The sequence below is a fragment of the Sinohyriopsis cumingii genome, chromosome 12 (genome assembly GCF_028554795.1).
Source record: "Sinohyriopsis cumingii isolate HCF-2022 chromosome 12, ASM2855479v2, whole genome shotgun sequence".
NCBI lineage: Eukaryota > Metazoa > Mollusca > Bivalvia > Unionida > Unionidae > Sinohyriopsis > Sinohyriopsis cumingii.
In genome coordinates this window covers 52462293-52488990 of record NC_142972.1, presented here as the reverse complement: position 1 = coordinate 52488990, position 26698 = coordinate 52462293, and the positions used below count along the sequence as shown (strand labels likewise).

The following is a 26698-nucleotide window of genomic DNA, read 5'->3' as shown; positions in this document are numbered from 1 at the left end:
GTGATGTCTTTATTAACTCCCAACCGAGAGTAAGGAACAAAGGTAGTGGATTGGTGCAAATGAAATGTATACAGTTTTAGCTCCACTGGAAGTTTCCAACATTTTCTGTCCAGACTTCATTATAGTTACTGTTGAAAGTGGGGGTCTTTTTAATGGTAGGCCATCAATGTTGCTTGAGTTCATGTTTGCAATGACTGTCATTTCAGAGTCTGGCCTGAATGGAACCTGCTACAATTCTAATGGCTGCAGTGTTGTCAGTTCTGTATGTAATAATGGATTGTGTCGGTGTGACGTGAATTACTATGAACATAATTTGACATGTCATGCAAGTAAGTAAAACCTTGCTATTAGTTAGAAGAGAGAAAATTATGAAATTATGCTATATCTTTATTGTGAAATGTTTTGGTTTGGGAAAATTCTTTTTCATGTAGAAGGTGCCACAACTATCAGTGCTCTGATAATTATTTCCCACTTTTGCAAGGGTGACATAGAAATGGTCAGCATTTTTGTCTCTCCTTCATTATTATGTTGGATTTGTATTTCCAAGGGTTACAGCCCTGGATTGATTTTAGATAGAAAATTAATATGTTGTTAAATCTGTTGCATTCCAATTTATAATGTATTATGTGCTGAAAAATGGCTTTAAGAGCCACAAAAGCAATTTTGAGTTACATGAGTGAAGAGCTCAGAACTCCTCATCTTGAAGCTCTGTTGAGAACTCTGCAAGACAAAGAATTTTGTACTGTGCTTAGACTCATCTTGTGAGCATATGAAGTCAGGCATGTTAGAAACCATATCTGTTACCAAATAGAGTTTTAATGTTTGCATAGTGGCTGCAGAGGGCCAAGTGGTTTAAAGTGCTCGCCATTACCAGTCATTGCTATCTCATCTCTGCCTTCATTGGCTCAAGTCTTTGGCTCGGCCATTGTTGGCATGTGAGAAGGCTTGCCAGTAGGTTCCCATGGGTAGGTGGTTCACAATGGGGTTTTCTCAGGTTCTTACTCCATCTGATGCTGACTACTTTGTATAGCCTATCTCTTACTGAAAACTTGGCTGAAAGCCTAATCTAGAAGAACAAAATATGTTGTAGAAAATTAAGAAATGGTTTCAGTATTTGACAATTTTATTGAATGAATGGTCATTACTCAGGATTCAAACAGAATAACTGGACAGAAGAAATGCAATTGCCTCTTTGATATCTTAAAATTCTTTTTGGCCAGTGGACTGTCATTGACTCTGGGGGACTGTTGTTTGATAAGACATTTTGTGGTTCACAGTGTTTTTGACAACCACTTCTCGATGATCCCTTGATTAGTCTCTGTCAATGTACAAGTGATTGTTATAGATGTACCTTTAAAAAATCTCTACTTTTATCTTTTCTGTCATGATTATGATGCATTGGTTAGTGAAGTTGAGAGAAATAAAACATTATTACCCCTTATAAGACTTCCTTCTGAACTACAGGGTTGTAATTCATGAGTCTTTCTCTTTCTGTTTACCCTGTGATAAAGACCTAGAAGAGTGATGTCTTTGTTAACTCCCAACCGAGAGTAAGGAACAAAGGTAGTGGATTGGTGCCAATGAAATGTATACAGTTTTAGCTCCACTGGAAGTTTCCAACATTTTCTGTCCAGACTTCATTATAGTTACTGTTGAAAGTGGGGGTCTTTTTAATGGTAGGTTTTCAATGTTGCTTGAGTTCATGTTTGCAATGACTGTCATTTCAGAGTCTGGCCTGAATGGAACCTGCTACAATTCTAATGGCTGCAGTGTTGTCAGTTCTGTATGTAATAATGGATTGTGTCGGTGTGACGTGAATTACTATGAACATAATTTGACATGTTATGCAAGTAAGTAAAACCTTGCTATTAGTTAGAAGAGAGAAAATTATGAAATTATGCTATATCTTTATTGTGAAATGTTTTGGTTTGGGAAAATTCTTTTTCATATAGAAGGTACCACAACTATCACTGCTCTGATAATTATTTCCCACTTCTGCAAGGGTGACATAGAAATGGTCAGCATTTTTGTCTCTCCTTCATTATTATGTTGGATTTGTATTTTCAAGGGTTACAGCCCTGGATTGATTTTAGATAGAAAATTAATATGTTGTTAAATCTGTTGCATTCCAATTTATAATGTATTATGTGCTGAAAAATGGCTTTAAGAGCCACAAAAGCAATTTTGAGTTACATGAGTGAAGAGCTCAGAACTCCTCATCTTGAAGATCTGTTGAGAACTCTGCAAGACAAAGAATTTTGTACTGTGCTTACACTCATCTTGTGAGCATATGAAGTCAGGCATGTTAGAAACCATATCTGTTACCAAATAGGATTTTAATGTTTGTATAGTGGCCACAGAGGGCCAAGTGGTTTAAAGTGCTCACCATTAGCAGTAGTGCTATCTCATCTCTGCCTTCATTTACTCAAGTCTTTGCCTCGGCCATTATTGGTATGTGAGAAGGCTTGCCAGTAGCTTCCCATGGGTAGATGGTTCACAATGGGGATTTCTCAGGTTCTTCCTCCATCTGATGCTGACTACTTTGTATAGCCTATCTCTTACTGAAAACTTGGCTGAAAGCCTAATCTAGAAGAACAAAATATGTTGTAGGAAATTAAGAAATGGTTTCAGTATTTGACAACTTTATTGAATGAATGGTCATTACTCAGGGTTCAAAAAGAATAACTTTACAGAGGAAATGGAATTGCCTCTTTGATATCTTAAAATTCTTTTTGGCCAGTGGACTGTCATTGACTCTGGGGGACTGTTGTTTGATATGACATTTTGTGGTTCACAGTGTTTTTGACAACCACTTCTCGATGATCCCTTGATTAGTCTCTGTCAATGTACAAGTGATTGTTATAGATGTACCTTTAAAAAATCTCTACTTTTATCTTTTCTGTCATGGTTATGATGCATTGGTTAGTGAAGTTGAGAGAAATAAAACATTATTACCCCTTATAAGACTTCCTTCTGAACTACAGGGTTGTAATTCATGAGTCTTTCTCTTTCTGTTTACCCTGTGATAAAGACCTAGAAGAGTGATGTCTTTATTAACTCCCAACCGAGAGTAAGGAACAAAGGTAGTGGATTGGTGCAAATGAAATGTATACAGTTTTAGCTCCACTGGAAATTTCCAACATTTTCTGTCCAGACTTCATTATAGTTACTGTTGAAAGTGGGGGTCTTTTTAATGGTAGGCCATCAATGTTGCTTGAGTTCATGTTTGCAATGACTGTCATTTCAAAGTCTGGCCTGAATGGAACCTGTTACAATTCTAATGGCTGCAGTGTTGTCAGTTCTGTATGTAATAATGGATTGTGTCAGTGTGACATGAATTACTATGAACATAATTTGACATGTTATGCAAGTAAGTAAAACCTTGCTATTAGTTAGGAGAAAGAAAATTATGAAATTATGCTATATCTTTATTGTGAAATGTTTTGGTTTGGGAAAATTCTTTTTCATGTAGAAGGTGCCACAACTATCAGTGCTCTGATAATTATTTCCCACTTTTGCAAGGGTGACATAAAAATGGTCAGCATTTTTGTCTCTCCTTCATTATTATGTTGGATTTGTATTTCCAAGGGTTACAGCCCTGGATTGATTTTAGATAGAAAATTAATATGTTGTTAAATCTGTTGCATTCCAATTTATAATGTAGTATGTGCTGAAAAATGGCTTTAAGAGCCACAAAAGCAATTTTGAGTTACATGAGTGAAGAGCTCAGAACTCCTCATCTTGAAGCTCTGTTGAGAACTCTGCAAGACAAAGAATTTTGTACTGTGCTTACAGTCATCTTGTGAGCATATGAAGTCAGGCATGTTAGAAACCATATCTGTTACCAAATAGAGTTTTAATGTTTGTATAGTGGCTGCAGAGGGCCAAGTGGTTTAAAGTGCTCGCCATTACCAGTCATTGCTATCTCATCTCTGCCTTCATTGGCTCAAGTCTTTGGCTCGGCCATTGTTGGCATGTGAGAAGGCTTGCCAGTAGCTTCCCATGGGTAGGTGGTTCACAATGGGGTTTTCTCAGGTTCTTCCTCCATCTGATGCTGACTACTTTGTATAGCCTATCTCTTACTGAAAACTTGGCTGAAAGCCTAATCTAGAAGAACAAAATATGTTGTAGAAAATTAAGAAATGGTTTCAGTATTTGACAATTTTATTGAATGAATGGTCATTACTCAGGATTCAAACAGAATAACTGGACAGAAGAAATGGAATTGCCTCTTTGATATCTTAAAATTCTTTTTGGCCAGTGGACTGTCATTGACTCTGGGGGACTGTTGTTTGATAAGACATTTTGTGGTTCACAGTGTTTTTGACAACCACTTCTCGATGATCCCTTGATTAGTCTCTGTCAATGTACAAGTGATTGTTATAGATGTACCTTTAAAAAATCTCTACTTTTATCTTTTCTGTCATGATTATGATGCATTGGTTAGTGAAGTTGAGAGAAATAAAACATTATTACCCCTTATAAGACTTCCTTCTGAACTACAGGGTTGTAATTCATGAGTCTTTCTCTTTCTGTTTACCCTGTGATAAAGACCTAGAAGAGTGATGTCTTTATTAACTCCCAACCGAGAGTAAGGAACAAAGGTAGTGGATTGGTGCAAATGAAATGTATACAGTTTTAGCTCCACTGGAAGTTTCCAACATTTTCTGTCCAGACTTCATTATAGTTACTGTTGAAAGTGGGGGTCTTTTTAATGGTAGGCCATCAATGTTGCTTGAGTTCATGTTTGCAATGACTGTCATTTCAGAGTCTGGCCTGAATGGAACCTGCTACAATTCTAATGGCTGCAGTGTTGTCAGTTCTGTATGTAATAATGGATTGTGTCGGTGTAACGTGAATTACTATGAACATAATTTGACATGTCATGCAAGTAAGTAAAACCTTGCTATTAGTTAGAAGAGAGAAAATTATGAAATTATGCTATATCTTTATTGTGAAATGTTTTGGTTTGGGAAAATTCTTTTTCATATAGTAGGTGCCACAACTATCACTGCTCTGATAATTATTTCCCACTTCTGCAAGGGTGACATAAAAATGGTCAGCATTTTTGTCTCTCCTTCATTATTATGTTGGATTTGTATTTCCAAGGGTTACAGCCCTGGATTGATTTTAGATAGAAAATTAATATGTTGTTAAATCTGTTGCATTCCAATTTATAATGTATTATGTGCTGAAAAATGGCTTTAAGAGCCACAAAAGCAATTTTGAGTTACATGAGTGAAGAGCTCAGAACTCCTCATCTTGAAGCTCTGTTGAGAACTCTGCAAGACAAAGAATTTTGTACTGTGCTTACACTCATCTTGTGAGCATATGAAGTCAGGCATGTTAGAAACCATATCTGTTACCAAATAGGATTTTAATGTTTGTATAATGGCCACAGAGGGCCAAGTGGTTTAAAGTGCTCACCATTACCAGTAGTGCTATCTCATCTCTGCCTGCATTGGCTCAAGTCTTTGCCTTGGCCATTATTGGTATGTGTGAAGGCTTGCCAGTAGCTTCCCATGGGTAGATGGTTCACAATGGGGATTTCTCAGGTTCTTCCTCCATCTGATGCTGACTACTTTGTATAGCCTATCTCTTACTGAAAACTTGGCTGAAAGCCTAATCTAGAAGAACAAAATATGTTGTAGGAAATTAAGAAATGGTTTCAGTATTTGACAACTTTATTGAATGAATGGTCATTACTCAGGGTTCAAACAGAATAACTGGACAGAAGAAATGGAATTGCCTCTTCGATATCTTAAAATTCTTTTTGGCCAGTGGACTGTCATTGACTCTGGGGGACTGTTGGTTGATATGACATTTTGTGGTTCACAGTGTTTTTGACAACCACTTCTCGATGATCCCTTGATTAGTCTCTGTCAATGTACAAGTGATTGTTATAGATGTACCTTTAAAAAATCTCTACTTTTATCTTTTCTGTTATGATTATGATGCATTGGTTAGTGAAGTTGAGAGAAATAAAACATTATTACCCCTTATAAGACTTCCTTCTGAACTACAGGGTTGTAATTCATGAGTCTTTCTCTTTCTGTTTACCCTGTGATAAAGACCTAGAAGAGTGATGTCTTTATTAACTCCCAACCGAGAGTAAGGAACAAAGGTAGTGGATTGGTGCAAATGAAATGTATACAGTTTTAGCTCCACTGGAAGTTTCCAACATTTTCTGTCCAGACTTCATTATAGTTACTGTTGAAAGTGGGGGTCTTTTTAATGGTAGGCCATCAATGTTGCTTGAGTTCATGTTTGCAATGACTGTCATTTCAGAGTCTGGCCTGAATGGAACCTGCTACAATTCTAATGGCTGCAGTGTTGTCAGTTCTGTATGTAATAATGGATTGTGTCGGTGTGACGTGAATTACTATGAACATAATTTGACATGTCATGCAAGTAAGTAAAACCTTGCTATTAGTTAGAAGAGAGAAAATTATGAAATTATGCTATATCTTTATTGTGAAATGTTTTGGTTTGGGAAAATTCTTTTTCATGTAGAAGGTGCCACAACTATCAGTGCTCTGATAATTATTTCCCACTTTTGCAAGGGTGACATAAAAATGGTCAGCATTTTTGTCTCTCCTTCATTATTATGTTGGATTTGTATTTCCAAGGGTTACAGCCCTGGATTGATTTTAGATAGAAAATTAATATGTTGTTAAATCTGTTGCATTCCAATTTATAATGTATTATGTGCTGAAAAATGGCTTTAAGAGCCACAAAAGCAATTTTGAGTTACATGAGTGAAGAGCTCAGAACTCCTCATCTTGAAGCTCTGTTGAGAACTCTGCAAGACAAAGAATTTTGTACTGTGCTTAGACTCATCTTGTGAGCATATGAAGTCAGGCATGTTAGAAACCATATCTGTTACCAAATAGAGTTTTAATGTTTGTATAGTGGCTGCAGAGGGCCAAGTGGTTTAAAGTACTCGCCATTACCAGTCATTGCTATCTCATCTCTGCCTTCATTGGTTCAAGTCTTTGGCTCGGCCATTGTTGGCATGTGAGAAGGCTTGCCAGTAGCTTCCCATGGGTAGGTGGTTCACAATGGGGTTTTCTCAGGTTCTTACTCCATCTGATGCTGACTACTTTGTATAGCCTATCTCTTACTGAAAACTTGGCTGAAAGCCTAATCTAGAAGAACAAAATATGTTGTAGAAAATTAAGAAATGGTTTCAGTATTTGACAATTTTATTGAATGAATGGTCATTACTCAGGATTCAAACAGAATAACTGGACAGAAGAAATGGAATTGCCTCTTTGATATCTTAAAATTCTTTTTGGCCAGTGGACTGTCATTGACTCTGGGGGACTGTTGTTTGATAAGACATTTTGTGGTTCACAGTGTTTTTGACAACCACTTCTCGATGATCCCTTGATTAGTCTCTGTCAATGTACAAGTGATTGTTATAGATGTACCTTTAAAAAATCTCTACTTTTATCTTTTCTGTCATGATTATGATGCATTGGTTAGTGAAGTTGAGAGAAATAAAACATTATTACCCCTTATAAGACTTCCTTCTGAACTACAGGGTTGTAATTCATGAGTCTTTCTCTTTCTGTTTACCCTGTGATAAAGACCTAGAAGAGTGATGTCTTTGTTAACTCCCAACCGAGAGTAAGGAACAAAGGTAGTGGATTGGTGCCAATGAAATGTATACAGTTTTAGCTCCACTGGAAGTTTCCAACATTTTCTGTCCAGACTTCATTATAGTTACTGTTGAAAGTGGGGGTCTTTTTAATGGTAGGTTTTCAATGTTGCTTGAGTTCATGTTTGCAATGACTGCCATTTCAGAGTCTGGCCTGAATGGAACCTGCTACAATTCTAATGGCTGCAGTGTTGTCAGTTCTGTATGTAATAATGGATTGTGTCGGTGTGACGTGGATTACTATGAACATAATTTGACATGTCATGCAAGTAAGTAAAACCTTGCTATTAGTTAGAAGAGAGAAAATTATGAAATTATGCTATATCTTTATTGTGAAATGTTTTGGTTTGGGAAAATTCTTTTTCATATAGAAGGTGCCACAACTATCAGTGCTCTGATAATTATTTCCCACTTCTGCAAGGGTGACATAGAAATGGTCAGCATTTTTGTCTCTCCTTCATTATTATGTTGGATTTGTATTTCCAAGGGTTACAGCCCTGGATTGATTTTAGATAGAAAATTAATATGTTGTTAAATCTGTTGCATTCCAATTTATAATGTAGTATGTGCTGAAAAATGGCTTTAAGAGCCACAAAAGCAATTTTGAGTTACATGAGTGAAGAGCTCAGAACTCCTCATCTTGAAGCTCTGTTGAGAACTCTGCAAGACAAAGAATTTTGTACTGTGCTTACACTCATCTTGTGAGCATATGAAGTCAGGCATGTTAGAAACCATATCTGTTACCAAATAGGATTTTAATGTTTGTATAGTGGCCACAGAGGGCCAAGTGGTTTAAAGTGCTCACCATTAGCAGTAGTGCTATCTCATCTCTGCCTTCATTGGCTCAAGTCTTTGCCTTGGCCATTATTGGTATGTGAGAAGGCTTGCCAGTAGCTTCCCATGGGTAGATGGTTCACAATGGGGATTTCTCAGGTTCTTCCTCCATCTGATGCTGACTACTTTGTATAGCCTATCTCTTACTGAAAACTTGGCTGAAAGCCTAATCTAGAAGAACAAAATATGTTGTAGGAAATTAAGAAATGGTTTCAGTATTTGACAACTTTATTGAATGAATGGTCATTACTCAGGGTTCAAACAGAATAACTGGACAGAAGAAATGGAATTGCCTCTTTGATATCTTAAAATTCTTTTTGGCCAGTGGACTGTCATTGACTCTGGGGGACTGTTGGTTGATATGACATTTTGTGGTTCACAGTGTTTTTGACAACCACTTCTCGATGATCCCTTGATTAGTCTCTGTCAATGTACAAGTGATTGTTATAGATGTACCTTTAAAAAATCTCTACTTTTATCTTTTCTGTCATGATTATGATGCATTGGTTAGTGAAGTTGAGAGAAATAAAACATTATTACCCCTTATAAGACTTCCTTCTGAACTACAGGGTTGTAATTCATGAGTCTTTCTCTTTCTGTTTACCCTGTGATAAAGACCTAGAAGAGTGATGTCTTTATTAACTCCCAACCGAGAGTAAGGAACAAAGGTAGTGGATTGGTGCAAATGAAATGTATACAGTTTTAGCTCCACTGGAAGTTTCCAACATTTTCTGTCCAGACTTCATTATAGTTACTGTTGAAAGTGGGGGTCTTTTTAATGGTAGGCCATCAATGTTGCTTGAGTTCATGTTTGCAATGACTGTCATTTCAGAGTCTGGCCTGAATGGAACCTGCTACAATTCTAATGGCTGCAGTGTTGTCAGTTCTGTATGTAATAATGGATTGTGTCGGTGTGACGTGAATTACTATGAACATAATTTGACATGTCATGCAAGTAAGTAAAACCTTGCTATTAGTTAGAAGAGAGAAAATTATGAAATTATGCTATATCTTTATTGTGAAATGTTTTGGTTTGGGAAAATTCTTTTTCATGTAGAAGGTGCCACAACTATCAGTGCTCTGATAATTATTTCCCACTTTTGCAAGGGTGACATAAAAATGGTCAGCATTTTTGTCTCTCCTTCATTATTATGTTGGATTTATATTTCCAAGGGTTACAGCCCTGGATTGATTTTAGATAGAAAATTAATATGTTGTTAAATCTGTTGCATTCCAATTTATAATGTATTATGTGCTGAAAAATGGCTTTAAGAGCCACAAAAGCAATTTTGAGTTACATGAGTGAAGAGCTCAGAACTCCTCATCTTGAAGCTCTGTTGAGAACTCTGCAAGACAAAGAATTTTGTACTGTGCTTACACTCATCTTGTGAGCATATGAAGTCAGGCATGTTAGAAACCATATCTGTTACCAAATAGAGTTTTAATGTTTGTATAGTGGCTGCAGAGGGCCAAGTGGTTTAAAGTACTCGCCATTACCAGTCATTGCTATCTCATCTCTGCCTTCATTGGCTCAAGTCTTTGGCTCGGCCATTGTTGGCATGTGAGAAGGCTTGCCAGTAGCTTCCCATGGGTAGGTGGTTCACAATGGGGTTTTCTCAGGTTCTTCCTCCATCTGATGCTGACTACTTTGTATAGCCTATCTCTTACTGAAAACTTGGCTGAAAGCCTAATCTAGAAGAACAAAATATGTTGTAGAAAATTAAGAAATGGTTTCAGTATTTGACAATTTTATTGAATGAATGGTCATTACTCAGGATTCAAACAGAATAACTGGACAGAAGAAATGGAATTGCCTCTTTGATATCTTAAAATTCTTTTTGGCCAGTGGACTGTCATTGACTCTGGGGGACTGTTGTTTGATAAGACATTTTGTGGTTCACAGTGTTTTTGACAACCACTTCTCGATGATCCCTTGATTAGTCTCTGTCAATGTACAAGTGATTGTTATAGATGTACCTTTAAAAAATCTCTACTTTTATCTTTTCTGTCATGATTATGATGCATTGGTTAGTGAAGTTGAGAGAAATAAAACATTATTACCCCTTATAAGACTTCCTTCTGAACTACAGGGTTGTAATTCATGAGTCTTTCTCTTTCTGTTTACCCTGTGATAAAGACCTAGAAGAGTGATGTCTTTATTAACTCCCAACCGAGAGTAAGGAACAAAGGTAGTGGATTGGTGCAAATGAAATGTATACAGTTTTAGCTCCACTGGAAGTTTCCAACATTTTCTGTCCAGACTTCATTATAGTTACTGTTGAAAGTGGGGGTCTTTTTAATGGTAGGTTTTCAATGTTGCTTGAGTTCATGTTTGCAATGACTGTCATTTCAGAGTCTGGCCTGAATGGAACCTGCTACAATTCTAATGGCTGCAGTGTTGTCAGTTCTGTATGTAATAATGGATTGTGTCGGTGTGACGTGAATTACTATGAACATAATTTGACATGTCATGCAAGTAAGTAAAACCTTGCTATTAGTTAGAAGAGAGAAAATTATGAAATTATGCTATATCTTTATTGTGAAATGTTTTGGTTTGGGAAAATTCTTTTTCATGTAGAAGGTGCCACAACTATCACTGCTCTGATAATTATTTCCCACTTCTGCAAGGGTGACATAAAAATGGTCAGCATTTTTGTCTCTCCTTCATTATTATGTTGGATTTGTATTTCCAAGGGTTACAGCCCTGGATTGATTTTAGATAGAAAATTAATATGTTGTTAAATCTGTTGCATTCCAATTTATAATGTATTATGTGCTGAAAAATGGCTTTAAGAGCCACAAAAGCAATTTTGAGTTACATGAGTGAAGAGCTCAGAACTCCTCATCTTGAAGCTCTGTTGAGAACTCTGCAAGACAAAGAATTTTGTACTGTGCTTACACTCATCTTGTGAGCATATGAAGTCAGGCATGTTAGAAACCATATCTGTTACCAAATAGGATTTTAATGTTTGTATAGTGGCCACAGAGGGCCAAGTGGTTTAAAGTGCTCACCATTAGCAGTAGTGCTATCTCATCTCTGCCTGCATTGGCTCAAGTCTTTGCCTTGGCCATTATTGGTATGTGAGAAGGCTTGCCAGTAGCTTCCCTTGGGTAGATGGTTCACAATGGGGATTTCTCAGGTTCTTCCTCCATCTGATGCTGACTACTTTGTATAGCCTATCTCTTACTGAAAACTTGGCTGAAAGCCTAATCTAGAAGAACAAAATATGTTGTAGGAAATTAAGAAATGGTTTCAGTATTTGACAACTTTATTGAATGAATGGTCATTACTCAGGGTTCAAACAGAATAACTGGACAGAAGAAATGGAATTGCCTCTTTGATATCTTAAAATTCTTTTTGGCCAGTGGACTGTCATTGACTCTGGGGGACTGTTGGTTGATATGACATTTTGTGGTTCACAGTGTTTTTGACAACCACTTCTCGATGATCCCTTGATTAGTCTCTGTCAATGTACAAGTGATTGTTATAGATGTACCTTTAAAAAATCTCTACTTTTATCTTTTCTGTCATGATTATGATGCATTGGTTAGTGAAGCTGAGAGAAATAAAACATTATTACCCCTTATAAGACTTCCTTCTGAACTACAGGGTTGTAATTCATGAGTCTTTCTCTTTCTGTTTACCCTGTGATAAAGACCTAGAAGAGTGATGTCTTTATTAACTCCCAACCGAGAGTAAGGAACAAAGGTAGTGGATTGGTGCAAATGAAATGTATACAGTTTTAGCTCCACTGGAAGTTTCCAACATTTTCTGTCCAGACTTCATTATAGTTACTGTTGAAAGTGGGGGTCTTTTTAATGGTAGGCCATCAATGTTGCTTGAGTTCATGTTTGCAATGACTGTCATTTCAGAGTCTGGCCTGAATGGAACCTGCTACAATTCTAATGGCTGCAGTGTTGTCAGTTCTGTATGTAATAATGAATTGTGTCGGTGTGACGTGAATTACTATGAACATAATTTGACATGTCATGCAAGTAAGTAAAACCTTGCTATTAGTTAGAAGAGAGAAAATTATGAAATTATGCTATATCTTTATTGTGAAATGTTTTGGTTTGGGAAAATTCTTTTTCATATAGAAGGTGCCACAACTATCACTGCTCTGATAATTATTTCCCACTTCTGCAAGGGTGACATAAAAATGGTCAGCATTTTTGTCTCTCCTTCATTATTATTTTGGGTTTGTATTTCCAAGGGTTACAGCCCTGGATTGATTTTAGATAGAGAATTAATATGTTGTTAAATCTGTAGCATTCACACATTTTGTTTGATATCATCCAAATTTGCATTGAAGATTGAAGTTAACAAAATTTAATAATGGCTTGACTTTGTTGTTTAGAGAAAGATTTACCTTGATTAATAATAAATGGGTTACACCAGCACAGACTTTCTTTGATTTCAAACAGATTTATGTTGAAAGATCATCTGAACAAGATTGAAGATGTTTGATGATGTCCAGATTTTGGGTTATGCAGAGTTCTAGCCCTTAATTACCATGGAATGGGTACCCCATTGGAATGTGAACACTTTTATATTGAGATACATTAACAAGAGTTTTATTTGCTGTGTAGCTTTAGCTTAAGAAAGTCTGACATGATTTTTGAAGAAGTTTAAGTCTGGGTGATATTGTACTTTTTTGACTGTACTGAATTGAAATTGGTATCGCTCATTTATAAAGGCAGTGTCATTGTAGATCTTGTGATACTGTAGTATCATTTATTTTCATTAGGCTTAGTTTTATTGGTTTTGTTAGAAAAAGGCATTTTCATGGGTACTTAAATTCATTGGTTTGCCTGCCAAAGTTTGCATATTAATAGGTATTTAATTTGATTTTTTAACCTCTATGAATACCCAAAATATTGAATACAAAACAATAAAACTTTGCCGATGCAAATGGTGGTCACTTTAATGTTTTATACAGTACTTCCACCTTTATGAGCACAATTCAAAGACCTGGCATATTCAATACTTACATCATTCTTTTCGACGAAGTCACTAACATCAGTTGAAGCCGACACAGCCAACAACACTATAACAATACTTCCTGCTCTATGAGCACAAATAAAACAGCTGTCAAGATTAATCACTTTCACTGTGTTTTGGTTTGTGTGCTCAACATCAAAGGAATCTTTCGCAGCCAACAACACTAGGCCAGTCAGTTATTAAAGTAAATGTGAATGATCTCTTACTTAAACCACTGTCCATCAAGTTGCACTATCAATATTTGATGTGTTTAGAGCCCACTAAAGTGCGAAGATGCTTGCTAAATTGAAAGATATTTGAATCCCTCCTTTGCTTGTGCCTGCTTCTTGTACAGACCGGCTTCAACCACTAGACTTGACAGTAAATAAAAATTACAAAGAAGAATTAAAGTCACACTTCCGCGAGTGTTATGCTAAACAGGTCATGGATGCCATTACAGAAAAAGATGTTATTGGTGACGATCAGTGCACAGTATTAGTAAGCCTTGCAACCTCATTAATCAAGCCGATTCATGCTGAATGGATAATTGCAGCTCACGTGACAATGAATGAAAGATCGGACCTAATTATCAGTGGTTTTGAGAAATCTGTAGTTGTTTAATTCACCAATTTGGGGATTATTTACCTGAGAAGCATCTGTGAGTACCATGAGACTTGATTGACATGAAGTTGATACAGTGGCTTTGTCCAAAAATCTGCGAAGTTTGAGCTTTAATACTCAGCTGTAATTAGTGTATATATATATAGTGTTTCATTAATAATAGTGTTTCAAGAAATAGTTATAGTATTTTACAGGATTGTTGTTCTTTTGGATTAAAAATGCATAGATAAAATGAAATGTGCATTCACAAGGATTTAAATGTTTTAACAACAGTTGTACTCGAGTGAAGGATTGATTTGAATAAGTATTAAATTTAATTTTCATATACTGTTATTTTGTATTATTTTGTTTCTTTCATTTTCAGTATTACTATTGTTTGAATACCTTATGCTTTTTCTCTATTTTCTCTCTGTCCATACTTACCTCACATACTGTTTTAAGGCAGTGAGTGTAAAATTACAGCTATCGGATAAACATGTGCATTGAAATAATATAAAATGATTTTGATCTTGTTATATGAAACATTTTCCAGCTCATTAAGACCAACTGTTTCTGACATCCACTTCTTGATGATCCTCTGATCACTTTCTATAAATAAAACAATTTTGCTTAATTTATGGCTTCTCTCAACTTCAGGATACTTAGGTCAATGAAGTTTGGAGGGAGAACAATGTTTGTATCGTTTGGCATCAAGAATGGAGATATGGTTTTACCCTGTTTTTGCCTTTGTATCTTTTAACAGATTTTATTCAGAATTTGAAATTTATGAAATGTTGTAGTTCAGTTGCCCATGTAATTACCATATACAAGAGGATTGACATTATTGGTCGGTATAAATGTACATGCCTGCTTTCTCTATTCCAGATAGATCTGCATGTTTGATAACTTTAATTATATGGTTTTAAGGTCCTGACAGAGATTCAATGCAAACAAAAGTTTTAATAAATACAACACGATATGCTTAAAATATATAATTTTCATCTTATCTTGTTGGGATAATATATTTGGGGCAAGCTAAGATTTTCCAACAGCAAGTTCAGTTTTTCAGTCAGCTTGCCCAGAGCAAGTTGACTTCTATAATTTTTTTATTTCCTTACTTACAACAGCTGGATTGGTCTCAGTATGTGGTTGTTGACTGGCTTGAGTGCGGGTTTGAAGACGCATTTAGTGTAGAAAGTGTGGGTCTTTTAAATCGTAGGCCATTGAAATTGCCTGCATAAATGATTGCAGTGACTGTGTCATTTCAGAGACTGGCCTCAATGGAAATTGCTACAGTTCTAATGGCTGCACTGTTGGTAGTTCTGTGTGTAATAATGGAACCTGTCAGTGTGACATGAATTATTATGAAAATCAGGAGGCATGTTATCCAAGTATGTAAAACTTTGCTATTACTCAGAAAATAGAAATTTATTGAATTCTTTATCTTCTTAGTTACATGTTTTGTTTTGATCTAATATTTGTTGCATATAGAGGGTACCAAATTCAGTGTGCATTAATAATATGTCCCCATCTGCTGATGTGACAAAGGAATGGACAGGTCATGATCTGTCCATCAGTCAGGCAGCCTTTGGAAAAATATCTGTATTTATCATTTAAATTGAATCAGATTTGCTTTGAAGCTTCATCCTAACATGATGCAGGATGACATCATTAATAAGTAGATTTGTCTTGTATTTCTAAGAGTCTTTGGCAGATTTATGGCCCATGATTGACTTAGTATATGCTAGTAATGGATTGTTAATTCTTCAGTATTCACATGTTTTGTTTGGTATCAACCAAATTTGCACTGAAATTTTAACTTAATAGGATCTCGGACGAGTTTGATGATGACTAGATTTTGACTGTAATTTAGAGTATGATCACCCTTGATTAATGAAGAATGGGCATGGAATTGGAACACAAGCACTAAATGTTTGCTTCAGTTCATGACGATTTCTTTTGAAACATTAGATTAAGATGAGTTTCTTGATGTCCAGATATCAGGTTATACAGAGTTATAGTGCTTGATTAATGAAGAATATGCAACCCACTTGAATGTGAACACTAGCAATCACATTTTTTGTTTAATATCAACCAAAGTTTGCAGTGAAGCTTTAATTCAACTGAACAAACTGTTTCATGATGTCCAGATTTTGACTGTAATTTACAGATATATAGCCCATGATTGACACTCTAGCATTCACATATTTTTATATTAATAAAATTTGCAGTATGGCCTTTCTTAAGAAAGTCTTGCAAGGCTTTGATGATGATTAGATTTTGACGATATTTTTCAGTGAATATTCTGTATTGATTTGGAGTAGGCATAAACTGCAATGAAAAATGATTGTCATATTTTTTGTGTGACCTGTATCAGATTTAGTTGTAGCTTCACCATAACAAGGTCTTATATGACTTCAACTAAATTGTTGCTAAAATTTCCAACATAGTTGCCAAGTTATCCATTTTTCAAAACATTTTTTGTTCACAAAATTATAGACAGCATTGTATTAACATGCCATTAAATTCTGTTTCATCCACGCATACCAGTTATTAAAATGAATTACAATCCCAAGACTGTGATCAATGCTATTTTGGCAGTAGCTGGTGCCATCATCATGATCATATTGAGGATATTTTGCATCATGGTGCTTGATTTACTTTGAATAAACATATTACTGGAATGCGAACACTCTGGCATTCAGTTTTTATTTGCCTTAAATTGAATATGCAAATTGAATATGCAAGTTAGAGTCCTCACAACAAAATGCAGGGCCCACACAAGAAGCTCAACACCCCCAGAAAGCAAAGTCTGTCCCACCTTTTATTGTAGTCAGTAACTACCACTATTCTGAATAGCGTCTCTTTTTATGTTTTGTAATCACATTTAGAGCCATTTTGATGAGTTTTAATTTCAGCAGAGTTTCTGTCATCAACATTGCCATCCATAATTATACATGTACATAAACATTGACGACCTGAGGAAAATTTTCTGCTTTTGTAGGAGGAGATTATAATTGCAATGAGTTTTGTAGACAGCTATTAAAGGCAAACAAGTGTATCAAATATTTCATCATATTAAAGTACATGTATGCAGAGAAGGCCTGTACCAAAGCTACATCTACTGCATTTCAACTGAGGTTGGCATCTTGATTATGCAGCAGCCTTTACAGTTTATACCAACTTATAAACAGTACTTAAAGTAAAATATTAAAAATGAAATCACTTGGTATGTGATAGATATTGATGATGCCAAATACATGTAGTACACTGAATCCTTCATAGCTTCTTGTGATCTCACCAATGAAGATGAAGAAGAATACATGTGTTTCTCTTGATTCATTCTTTGGATTCATTCAGTTGGTCATTATGCTCTCCCTCATTTGTATCTCATTACCCCTTCAACACCTCCTACCATATATGACCTACATTTATTAAAACTTGTATTAGTATGAATTTTGCTACTGCTCCGGTGGCCTAGGGGTTAGAGCATCCACCTTGATGCAGAAGGTCATGGGTTCGATCCCCGGCCGAGTCATACTGGAGACTTACAAAAAAGATACTAACAGCTGCTTCACTTGGCATTCAGCATTAAGATGTTAGTGTTAGGACTGGTCGGCCTGGTGTCAGGATAATGTGACTGGGTGGGACATCATTCTACATGTCTGTGGCATGATGCCCCAGTGCTAGACATCACTATAAACTGCCACATTGCAGACATCATAGCAATATGACTGAATTTTTTAAAAGCTATGTTAAAAATCAAAATCACATCACATCACACATTAGTATCAATTTCAAGAAAAGTAACTCAAGAATGCTAAAATTAGGTTATATTAAGCTACATTAAACACTTTTAATGAGTGGCTTTTTGTACTTTCAGCATTTTGTATTTTCAGCCCTAAATATCTTGGCCCTTGTTTCACCACTTGTGAAAGTTGCTATATTGATACATCTAGATGAAAGTAGCTCAACCATACCAAAAGTAGGTCACTGCAAGGGTGCCCACAGAATTATTTTCAGTGGAGGTGTGAGACACACATGCAGTAGTCAGTTATTAAGTTTTACAGATGTTGGCCAAAACATGTTTAGATGTGAATCTAGGCAATGGGGGTGAGGGTGAGGGGGTACCCATGGGTTACTTTGACCTAATTTGCACACATAAGAAACTTTGTATTTTCACCATTTCATTCATTACAGCCACAATATCTTGGACCTCATTTTCCATACAATTTATAATTGGTATGTAAATATTATCTTGAAGATAAACCTGAATGTAATAGAACAGAGTAAATTTGCATGATTTAATGATTTATATTATTGGCTGTTCTTTAATTACTGCATAAGTATCTGTACCGTTTTTTCCTAACTAATGAAAATTGGTATGCAGATATACTTTAAGGAGAATTAATTTATTGTGGCATGATTTGCAAGTCTGACCCATTGGGTCTAGTTTGTCTGTCCCGCCTGGTTCGCTACTGCATCTGACCTGTTAGGTCTTGTCTGTTGACTTCAGGGTGAGGGGAGACCAGTGGTATTATACTGAAAAGACTAAGTCATTTTGCAAAACTATAGTTTATATCTAATAAACACTCTTCAGTTCTGTCCACCTCTCTAATTTCCATTTATCACTGCATTATATCTATTAGATTTTCAATCTTTGTCACTTTTTTTTTCTGACTAAAACTTGTATATCCTGTAATGAAGTTTCTCTGTTAAGTTCCCATTTTGTGTCTCTCTTCTCTTCTCATCTCTCCTTTTCTCTTCTCTTCAAATCAAAGTTATCAAGTGCATCATGCAGGCCAGAATATGCTTTTTGCCCAAGGTTTGCAAGTGGAGAATCTTTTGCTATTGGAGCAGCATGAACCAGAAGAGCTGATATGATGGCTTGTCATCCGTCATCTATTGTCTGTCAGTTGTTCATGATCCATTTGTAAAGGAATATTTGCTTTTTCTGTCACTCCTTCTAAACTGCTGAGAAGATTACCATAAAACATTACACACATCCATCCCAGGTTTAATTGGTAATAACTTGAAATGGTGCCACTTGATATGGCTGCTGCAGTGGCTATCTTGGAAATCTTGGTATCACTATTGCAGTAAAATCTGTCCTAATGGTCACCTGTATATAGTGATCACCTGATCTTAATGGTATTTCTAACTTCACCATGGCAAATTTTGTATACAAATGTTCTGTGTGTAATGTTGTCAGAAATCATGTGTTTCCTTACTGTGGTTTCTTCCAGTAGCAGTAACTGGAGCATAACAACAGTGACTGCTCCAAGTATGTAAATTAAACCTTTCTTTGATGAGCAACACAATGTTTAGAAAAAGGCACAAAATGTGAATTGATTTGTATACATTTCATATCTCATTTGTATTCACTGTACTTCAATCACACTCTCAGTCTAACTCAGAGGTGTCAGTTATGTTGGGTTCAACTGTGCAGTGGTTTTAATTCTCAGAGAAGACAGTCAAAACAATTTATTTGCAGGATAGTAAAAAAAGCAGTTTTATAATTCCTGCAGAAATGAGAGTTGCGTGAATTCAATTCAACTTGATTAGTAAGTATAAGCGAGATATTATGGACGATTTTAAGAAACAATGTTAATCTGGATTGTAAGAGATCATGTATACTGTTTTTTTTAATTATCTTGAAGTGAAGCTATCACTGATGAAAGAAAATTATTCTCAGACTAGAAATATGAGTTTATCCCTTTCCATTTGTGTATGTGGTCATTCAGGTAAAATACATTGTGAATCACATTTATCAGAAAGTATTATTCAGCACAAACAAAACAGTGTTTCATTTTGAGTTTATATGATAGAAGAGTGGTTATTAAAGCTATTATTTTAATATGTACAGATTTTATTTGTAAAGAAAGTTTTGGTTTATGTGTTACTAACAGTAACTCCAGAACGCTTCTTTACATACCCCACTCATCAAAGGTCCTTCACAAGAACCAGCATAGTAATTATCATGAACCAGATTTGAAAACTGAAGCTATCTACAGAAGTAACCTTTGTACAAAGGCCACTATGGCCTTTTCCCATGGGTGGCTGCTGTTAATGAGTTTGATTATACTTCTGAGCAGGTTGTAGCTGTAGGGTTGTTTTGTATCATGATGGATAAGAGTACATTGGTTGATAATACATGTTGTATGGATACACATTGGCTGAGGTGAGTAACCTGTATTGCCATGTACTGATGGAGAATTGGATTGCTTATTTGAGCCAAAACTTTTGTTCACAATTGTGGGTACTGTATATATAACAGCATGGTTCACTTGCAGATGTAAATTTTCAGGTTTTAAAATATAGAAGAAACATAGCAGTTACTTGTGAAAACCACTCATGAGAATTTGACCAAATTTGAAAGAAGACATTCTGACAGTGAGACCATTCAGGTTTTTAGAAATGATTCGGAACCACCACAAGATATGCCTGCTGTTACAAAAAATAGGAGAAAAATTATTGGAGTGATTACTTTTGAAAAACACCTCAGCAGAAAAACTTTTCAACAGCTTCTCAAATACCTCTGAAGAGAATTTTACCAAATTTGACAGAAATCATCTCCCATGAATGCCATTCAGTTTTATACATATGATTCAGATCTGCCATTTAATATGGCCATAATTACAAAAAACATTTATTTTTAATTAAGATTCCAGTCTTAATGTACAAGAGCTGGCTGTCTCAACAGTTGAAGAAGACATTTTAGAAGTGAGGTGGAAAAATCCAATAAATTTTGCTCATGTGAACAAATATCAAGTATCCTGGGAAAGAAATCAGATGACATCATTTCAGGATATTTCTAAAACTAATACATCAGCCACATTAAGCAATCTGACATCAGGAGCTGCCTACACCATCAAGGTTACTACATTTCAGAATAATGCTGCACGAACATCAGTTTCTGTGAAGCATGCAACAAGTAAGTACTCAAAAATTCATATTGCTTATATCCTAGAAACAGACCTCTTTATTTCTTGTTCACAAAACTTTTCCATTGAAAAGAAATTTATTAATTTTAAGACATTTTGAGAGTATGAGGTTTTAGACTGATTGCCTTTCAGTTCAGTTCAGTTATCTTATTGTAATTTAAGAAGTTTTAATTCTTTCATTGAAGCAACTCATTTTAATAACACTAAAGGGTTCCTGCAGACTTGACAAAAACAAATTTGATCACTTTTCCAGGGCCATTTCATGAAACTCAGTAACCACAATATTCTGTTTATTGATCACAATTGTGTAAAAGTGGTCTCTGTAACCTGTTTTTCTTGCTTCAGTGACTTTGTTCAGATTTTACATTCATAGTCTTGAAACTTGATAATTAGATGAACACCCTTTCAACTAAAGATCAGTGTGACCTTCATTTTATGTTTTAATAGTATCCTTTAGGTATTTATGTTTAGGTAATGATCACAGAATTTTCCAGATTGTAGGAATATATATGTTTATTCAGGAGGTAACTTTATATAATAATGACAGTCTCTACATTGTATAATATGATAAGTTACTCTCAAGAGGTTAAGTGTGTATTATACATGCAAATGAAGTGTTAGAAGAGTGGACTCCATGCATGTAAGGCCACAGCAATAGTGGCTGATCAGGTTAGTTACATTGTAGAGCTCTAATTATATTAATCTGTACTGGCTTTGAACAAAAGTGATAAACAAGGACATAGACAGTTTTCTTCCCTTACTGCAATGATTTACTATAGGATTAAATGATCATGGTTGGATTTTATCAATGTTTAAAATTTACCTACTTACTCATGAAGTAAATAAAGTCCAAAGGACTTTATGTAAACTTTGTGAGTGATTAGGTAAATTTTACTCATTGATAAATACCCAACTATAATCATTTGATCCTTATAATTTTAAATTTACTTCCTTTCTAACATCAGATCATCAGATTTAATCAATAAAACTATCACTTTTATGTACATCAAAGTTTTCTTTCATTAGCCTCTTAACTGTGATAGAGTACATATCCCTATCTTCGCTAACCAATATTCATAGATTTTTTATACAGTGATACGGGGTAGAATGTCACAGCGGGTCATGCCAGTGATATATTGCTATGATCATTTTTTAAATTTAGAAAAATGGTTGTTGCAGTTAAACCTGGAATGTTCCTTCTTTTTTTAAAGACTACGTTTGTGTATAGGGCACATGTTGTTACAGCAACGTCATTGTTACTTTCAACGCATTTCGATCTTTCAATAGCAGATTCATGTCCATTTTTAGTGAGATCCCTTGGTTGACATATAACCCTGACCTTTAATAACCATTGCTGTAACGTGTTGTCGAGGTGAAATGCAATAATTTCCGAAGATTGGCTTCTAAAGCCTGTCATATGCCTTCTTTGGCAAAACAGGTGAGTGTTGGAATTTAGGAAGGTCTGTGCAATTACATTGTTTTAACTTCTAATGATCAGTTTTTATCAGTGGCTTGTCATTTTTGATTGGAAATCACAGGATTGGCTGGGTGGGAGCTTTTTGTTATTATTAGGGTGTAAGGCATTGATATAGATAAAACTTCACATCAGATGGTCTGGAAACAGGGAACCAAAAGTAGTCCGCTGAATTTATCGATGTGTTGAAAATTCCAGATCAGTATAATGTGACAATTTACATCCAATCAAAGCATGGAAAATGCATTAATTTCATAAAAATTGGAGTTATAATCTGAATAAAAAATGGAATTATGTATTGACCAGATTGTTTTGTTTGCTGTGAACCATGTTTGAAAATCAAAGTTTTAGATTAGATCAGAAAAACTCTTGATTAATCAACACAGCCATACTATATTTAATATGTCATGTTTTTCATGGAACAGAACCAAAAAAACCTGGTCCCATCGATTTCACAAGAAGTGATGTTGACCTGGATGGAGGCACAATCACCTTAGCCTGGAGCTACATTGGACCAACTAGTGGACTGGATCTACTTTTCTTGGTGGGGCTCATAGATAGCACAGACTCTCAGTTCATTTCTAGGTTAAATCAGTCTACTACAACCAGTGTTACCATATCTAGCAGTGGGTTGAAGAACGGGTACAGATACAATGTCAGTATTACAGCACAAAGTGAACAGTATACTCTGTCAAGAGAAAGCAGTGGGACTTACACAGAGATAATCAAGACAGCTTCTAAGGGTAAGTGGAAAACAAACCCTTCATGTTTTCTGATTCTTGACTCAAAATCGAATATATATGCAATGGCTATGAAGTGCATTGAGATGCCTTGGACATTGCCACATTACCTTATAATGTCTAAATTTTGTTTGCCATGTTATAATGCATGTATTTCCTATAATATGCTAAATATATGGCATTACAAAGCTAAATGACAGTTTTGTTATATGATGAAATTTGTCAGACAGATATCTTCAACTATGCACAATATTTGCCTACATCAAACTTGTGTTCTAAAAATAATTGCTTCTATGCTTAATTTATTCTTTCTAGATTTTTTGCTGAAATCATCAGATCACTTTCTGATAAAGTTGTTACTGTTTAGCATAGTGCTGAACTGTACAGAAATGGTGCTAAACCTTTTGAATAACTACAGAAATAGTGAGCAATATTTCTGAGCAAGTAATGTCAGTTTGAGACCAATTTGCTAATCATGGTTCCAAATCCCAAAACTTCTAATAACCCCATTAATTGTTTCACATGGGACTGTTGCACACATGTGTGCATGGTTGTAACCCACAGTTCCATGAGGTACCTTTGTGAGATCATTCGGTAGCATGATTGGTAGGCTTAATCTAAGGACCACTATTATGCTACTACTGTGTGTCTCTGAGATTGCAACATAAACTCTGTGAATGTGACATACATGATTACATATGCAGTTACATACACAACCAAATCCACTCTCAACTGATCATTATCATGATTTGTATCAGTGTTTATCTTGGTGGATAAACTGACTACTATTATTAAAATTATATCCAGACAGATTAGATATTTAACTGTAGCACTGACTGGGCACATTAATGGCTAGACCATCTGATCTACAAGCAAGCACAACATAATTGGTTCAATGACAGGTCTGTGAGCTGACCATGTAAGAATCATAATAGGCATGCCTCTGTGACATACATAATTACATCAGTTTTTTCATGATTCTTCAGCTTCACCTAATAATTCTTCTGTCAACCAATTCTATGATCACATATGCAGTTACACACACAAATGAATCCACTATCAACTGACCATTTGCCTCTTTTTGATCATCATTGTTGCTTAAACTGATTTATGATTTTGAGACTAAAGTGTCTGGTTACTGCTGATAGCATTGCAAGCATTAAAAGCGTATTAAATGGCTTTAGAATGTTTAGTTTTTGACCTGTTCTTTTATTTAGCTCTGATACTTTTAGTTCCATATCATCAAAGAGTGGTCAAGTGGTCTAAAGCGCTCACCGTTCCGGATCATCTCACCACTGTCTGTGTAGGTTTGAGTCTCAGGCTCGGTTAATGTTGTTATGTGAGAAAGCTTACAGGAAGCTTCTCATGGGTTGGTGGTTCTTCCCAGGGTTTTCCATGGTTCTTCCTCCACCAGTTATGCTGGCTGTCATGTATAGCCTATCTTGTGCTGAAAAATGGCACTAAACCCTACAACAATAACAACAATCAAACCCAAGTGACATTGACTGAATATTCTGACTTATAGGCTGTAGATCTTTGTTGTTGATATCAGATGTTTTATTGACATAATTGACTTAATTGACTTAATTACAGGCTGTAGATCATTTTGTTTGATACCAGATGTTCTTACAGCTGCACAGTATTTGAGAGCATTCCATATCTGATACAATTTGGTTGAGCTGATTCCATATATTTCATACACTTCTGCAAAAATTAAACCATGAAAGCATTGTGTTTCTGCAAAGAAAATGCGGACGAATTACTGCTTGTTCTCTTGGCAGTTATATAAATTTCTGTGTTTCAAAAGAAATTTACTCCATTGGGGAAGCACAGCTTTTTTTACCAGAAGACTGTCTTTGCACAGAGACGTTGGTAACTGTCTATTTCAACCAGCACCAGTTAGAACTCACCCACACTAATCATTTTTCCTCAGTCAAGTGCAGTTTGGCAATTGTGCTGATACTACTTCTTGTCACTGCTAGAAGTTCTGAATATATGAAATGAAATGAAACCACAGTTAAAATTATTTTACCCTCACCTCCCATAACATTGGTTACATTCGATGTCAGTAACTTTGTTGTCATTAAATAAAATTGCTTGAAATGTGCTGGTACAAAGAAAATATCTAGTTGGGGAATATTTAAGTATCCATCAATTGTGCATTCAGGGGACCTAGCATCATGAGCACTTGAAACCATTTTGATTTGTGCCATTTATTAATGTTTGAAATTATTGGTCTCATTTTCACCCAAAAATTGTTACACAGGCAAGTGTATCCTTGTTGAATACCAGTTAAGAGTTTTGTCTTCCTAGTTCAGTCAATGTTGGTTCAGTATAATGGATGGGAAATGCAACTGGGATGAATTTGTCAGTGAACTCCACTTAATTGTTGTAGAAATTATCCCTGAGTGCAATCTGTGACTGAACATTTTCACTTGCTGAAGAAAAGTAATAAATAGGGTACACTGTAGTAAAGTTATTCTGGGAAATCTGCAATGCATAATCAGTGTTGTGGTCTTGACCCATGCATTTGAACAGCAGCTGATGATGCACACATGTGGCTTAATTGCATTAAAAGTTGATCAAAATGTCTTAAATGGGGTCTTGGTGACCATTTGACCTCAGCAAGACCTCAGTCACTGCCAGATTTGAAAATATCATTGACACCCATTGGGTGTTCACATGATCCATGATTACCATGAAAATTCTCCTTAAACAAGTCAAGTTTGTGATTATCACAATGGAATGAAATCTTTGATGTTTGCCAGACTCTGTAAATGATGTTAGTAGACTTAAACCCATAAGAGCAGAGGTGAGATGTCAGTGATCTCTAAAGGTAAGCACATTAAGCCTCAGGGCCACTCAGGCTCACTAAAAATAAATGACATCAGATGTGCATCTTTGATCACTGATGGAATCAATAACAGCATCCAAATTTTAACTTTGGATTTGGTAATGGTGACATCACACCAGGTTGTATTTGTTGTCATGGTTTTTCAAGTTATCATAACTGTTTAGCCTCAAGAAATCACCGTATGAATATCTGCAAAGTCCAAATATGTGTGAGAAAAACTCCCATGCTCAATCTGTTTAAGTTGCACTACAAGTTTCATTTGTAAATAAGGCTTACTCGGCAGGTTTTTAATAAGGAACCATCTCTGTCTGTTACAGGCACTTACAAACCTCAGTTTGGCACACCTTAACCCTTTACATCATTGAAGCACCTTTGGACACCTCATTCTCATGGAATCACTTTTGAATACCTCTACCCAGTTTGCATGAAAGTGAGTTTGGATTCCTGTTGTGAACATTAGCCATTATGAGCTGGGCTTTCATTATGCCACCTTCAGAGAAAAGCCCCCATCAGATACTACATTCAATAATATAAATGACCATTATGTCAGATCACAGGGTCATTGTTTATGCTCTAGTCATAATCTGCTATTTAAAGTAACTGGTTTG

The 26698-nt window shown here is 35.7% G+C and overlaps 1 protein-coding gene across 1 annotated transcript in view; it reads left to right on the top strand.

Moving 5' to 3' along the window:
• Positions 1-4774: 4774 nt before the first annotated feature.
• LOC149786441 (tyrosine-protein phosphatase 10D-like) overlaps positions 4775-26698 on the top strand; it is a 198197-nt gene continuing 176273 nt past the window's right edge. The window contains exons 1-9 of the mRNA XM_089976886.1: positions 4775-4891; positions 6289-6411; positions 7810-7932; positions 9330-9452; positions 10851-10973; positions 12371-12493; positions 15347-15469; positions 20743-21012; positions 22922-23239. Of these exons, the coding sequence (XP_089833012.1) occupies positions 15433-15469; positions 20743-21012; positions 22922-23239 (625 nt within the window). The 5' untranslated portion in view covers positions 4775-4891; positions 6289-6411; positions 7810-7932; ... (2 more) ...; positions 12371-12493; positions 15347-15432. The remainder of the gene's footprint in view (positions 4892-6288; positions 6412-7809; positions 7933-9329; positions 9453-10850; positions 10974-12370; positions 12494-15346; positions 15470-20742; positions 21013-22921; positions 23240-26698) is intronic.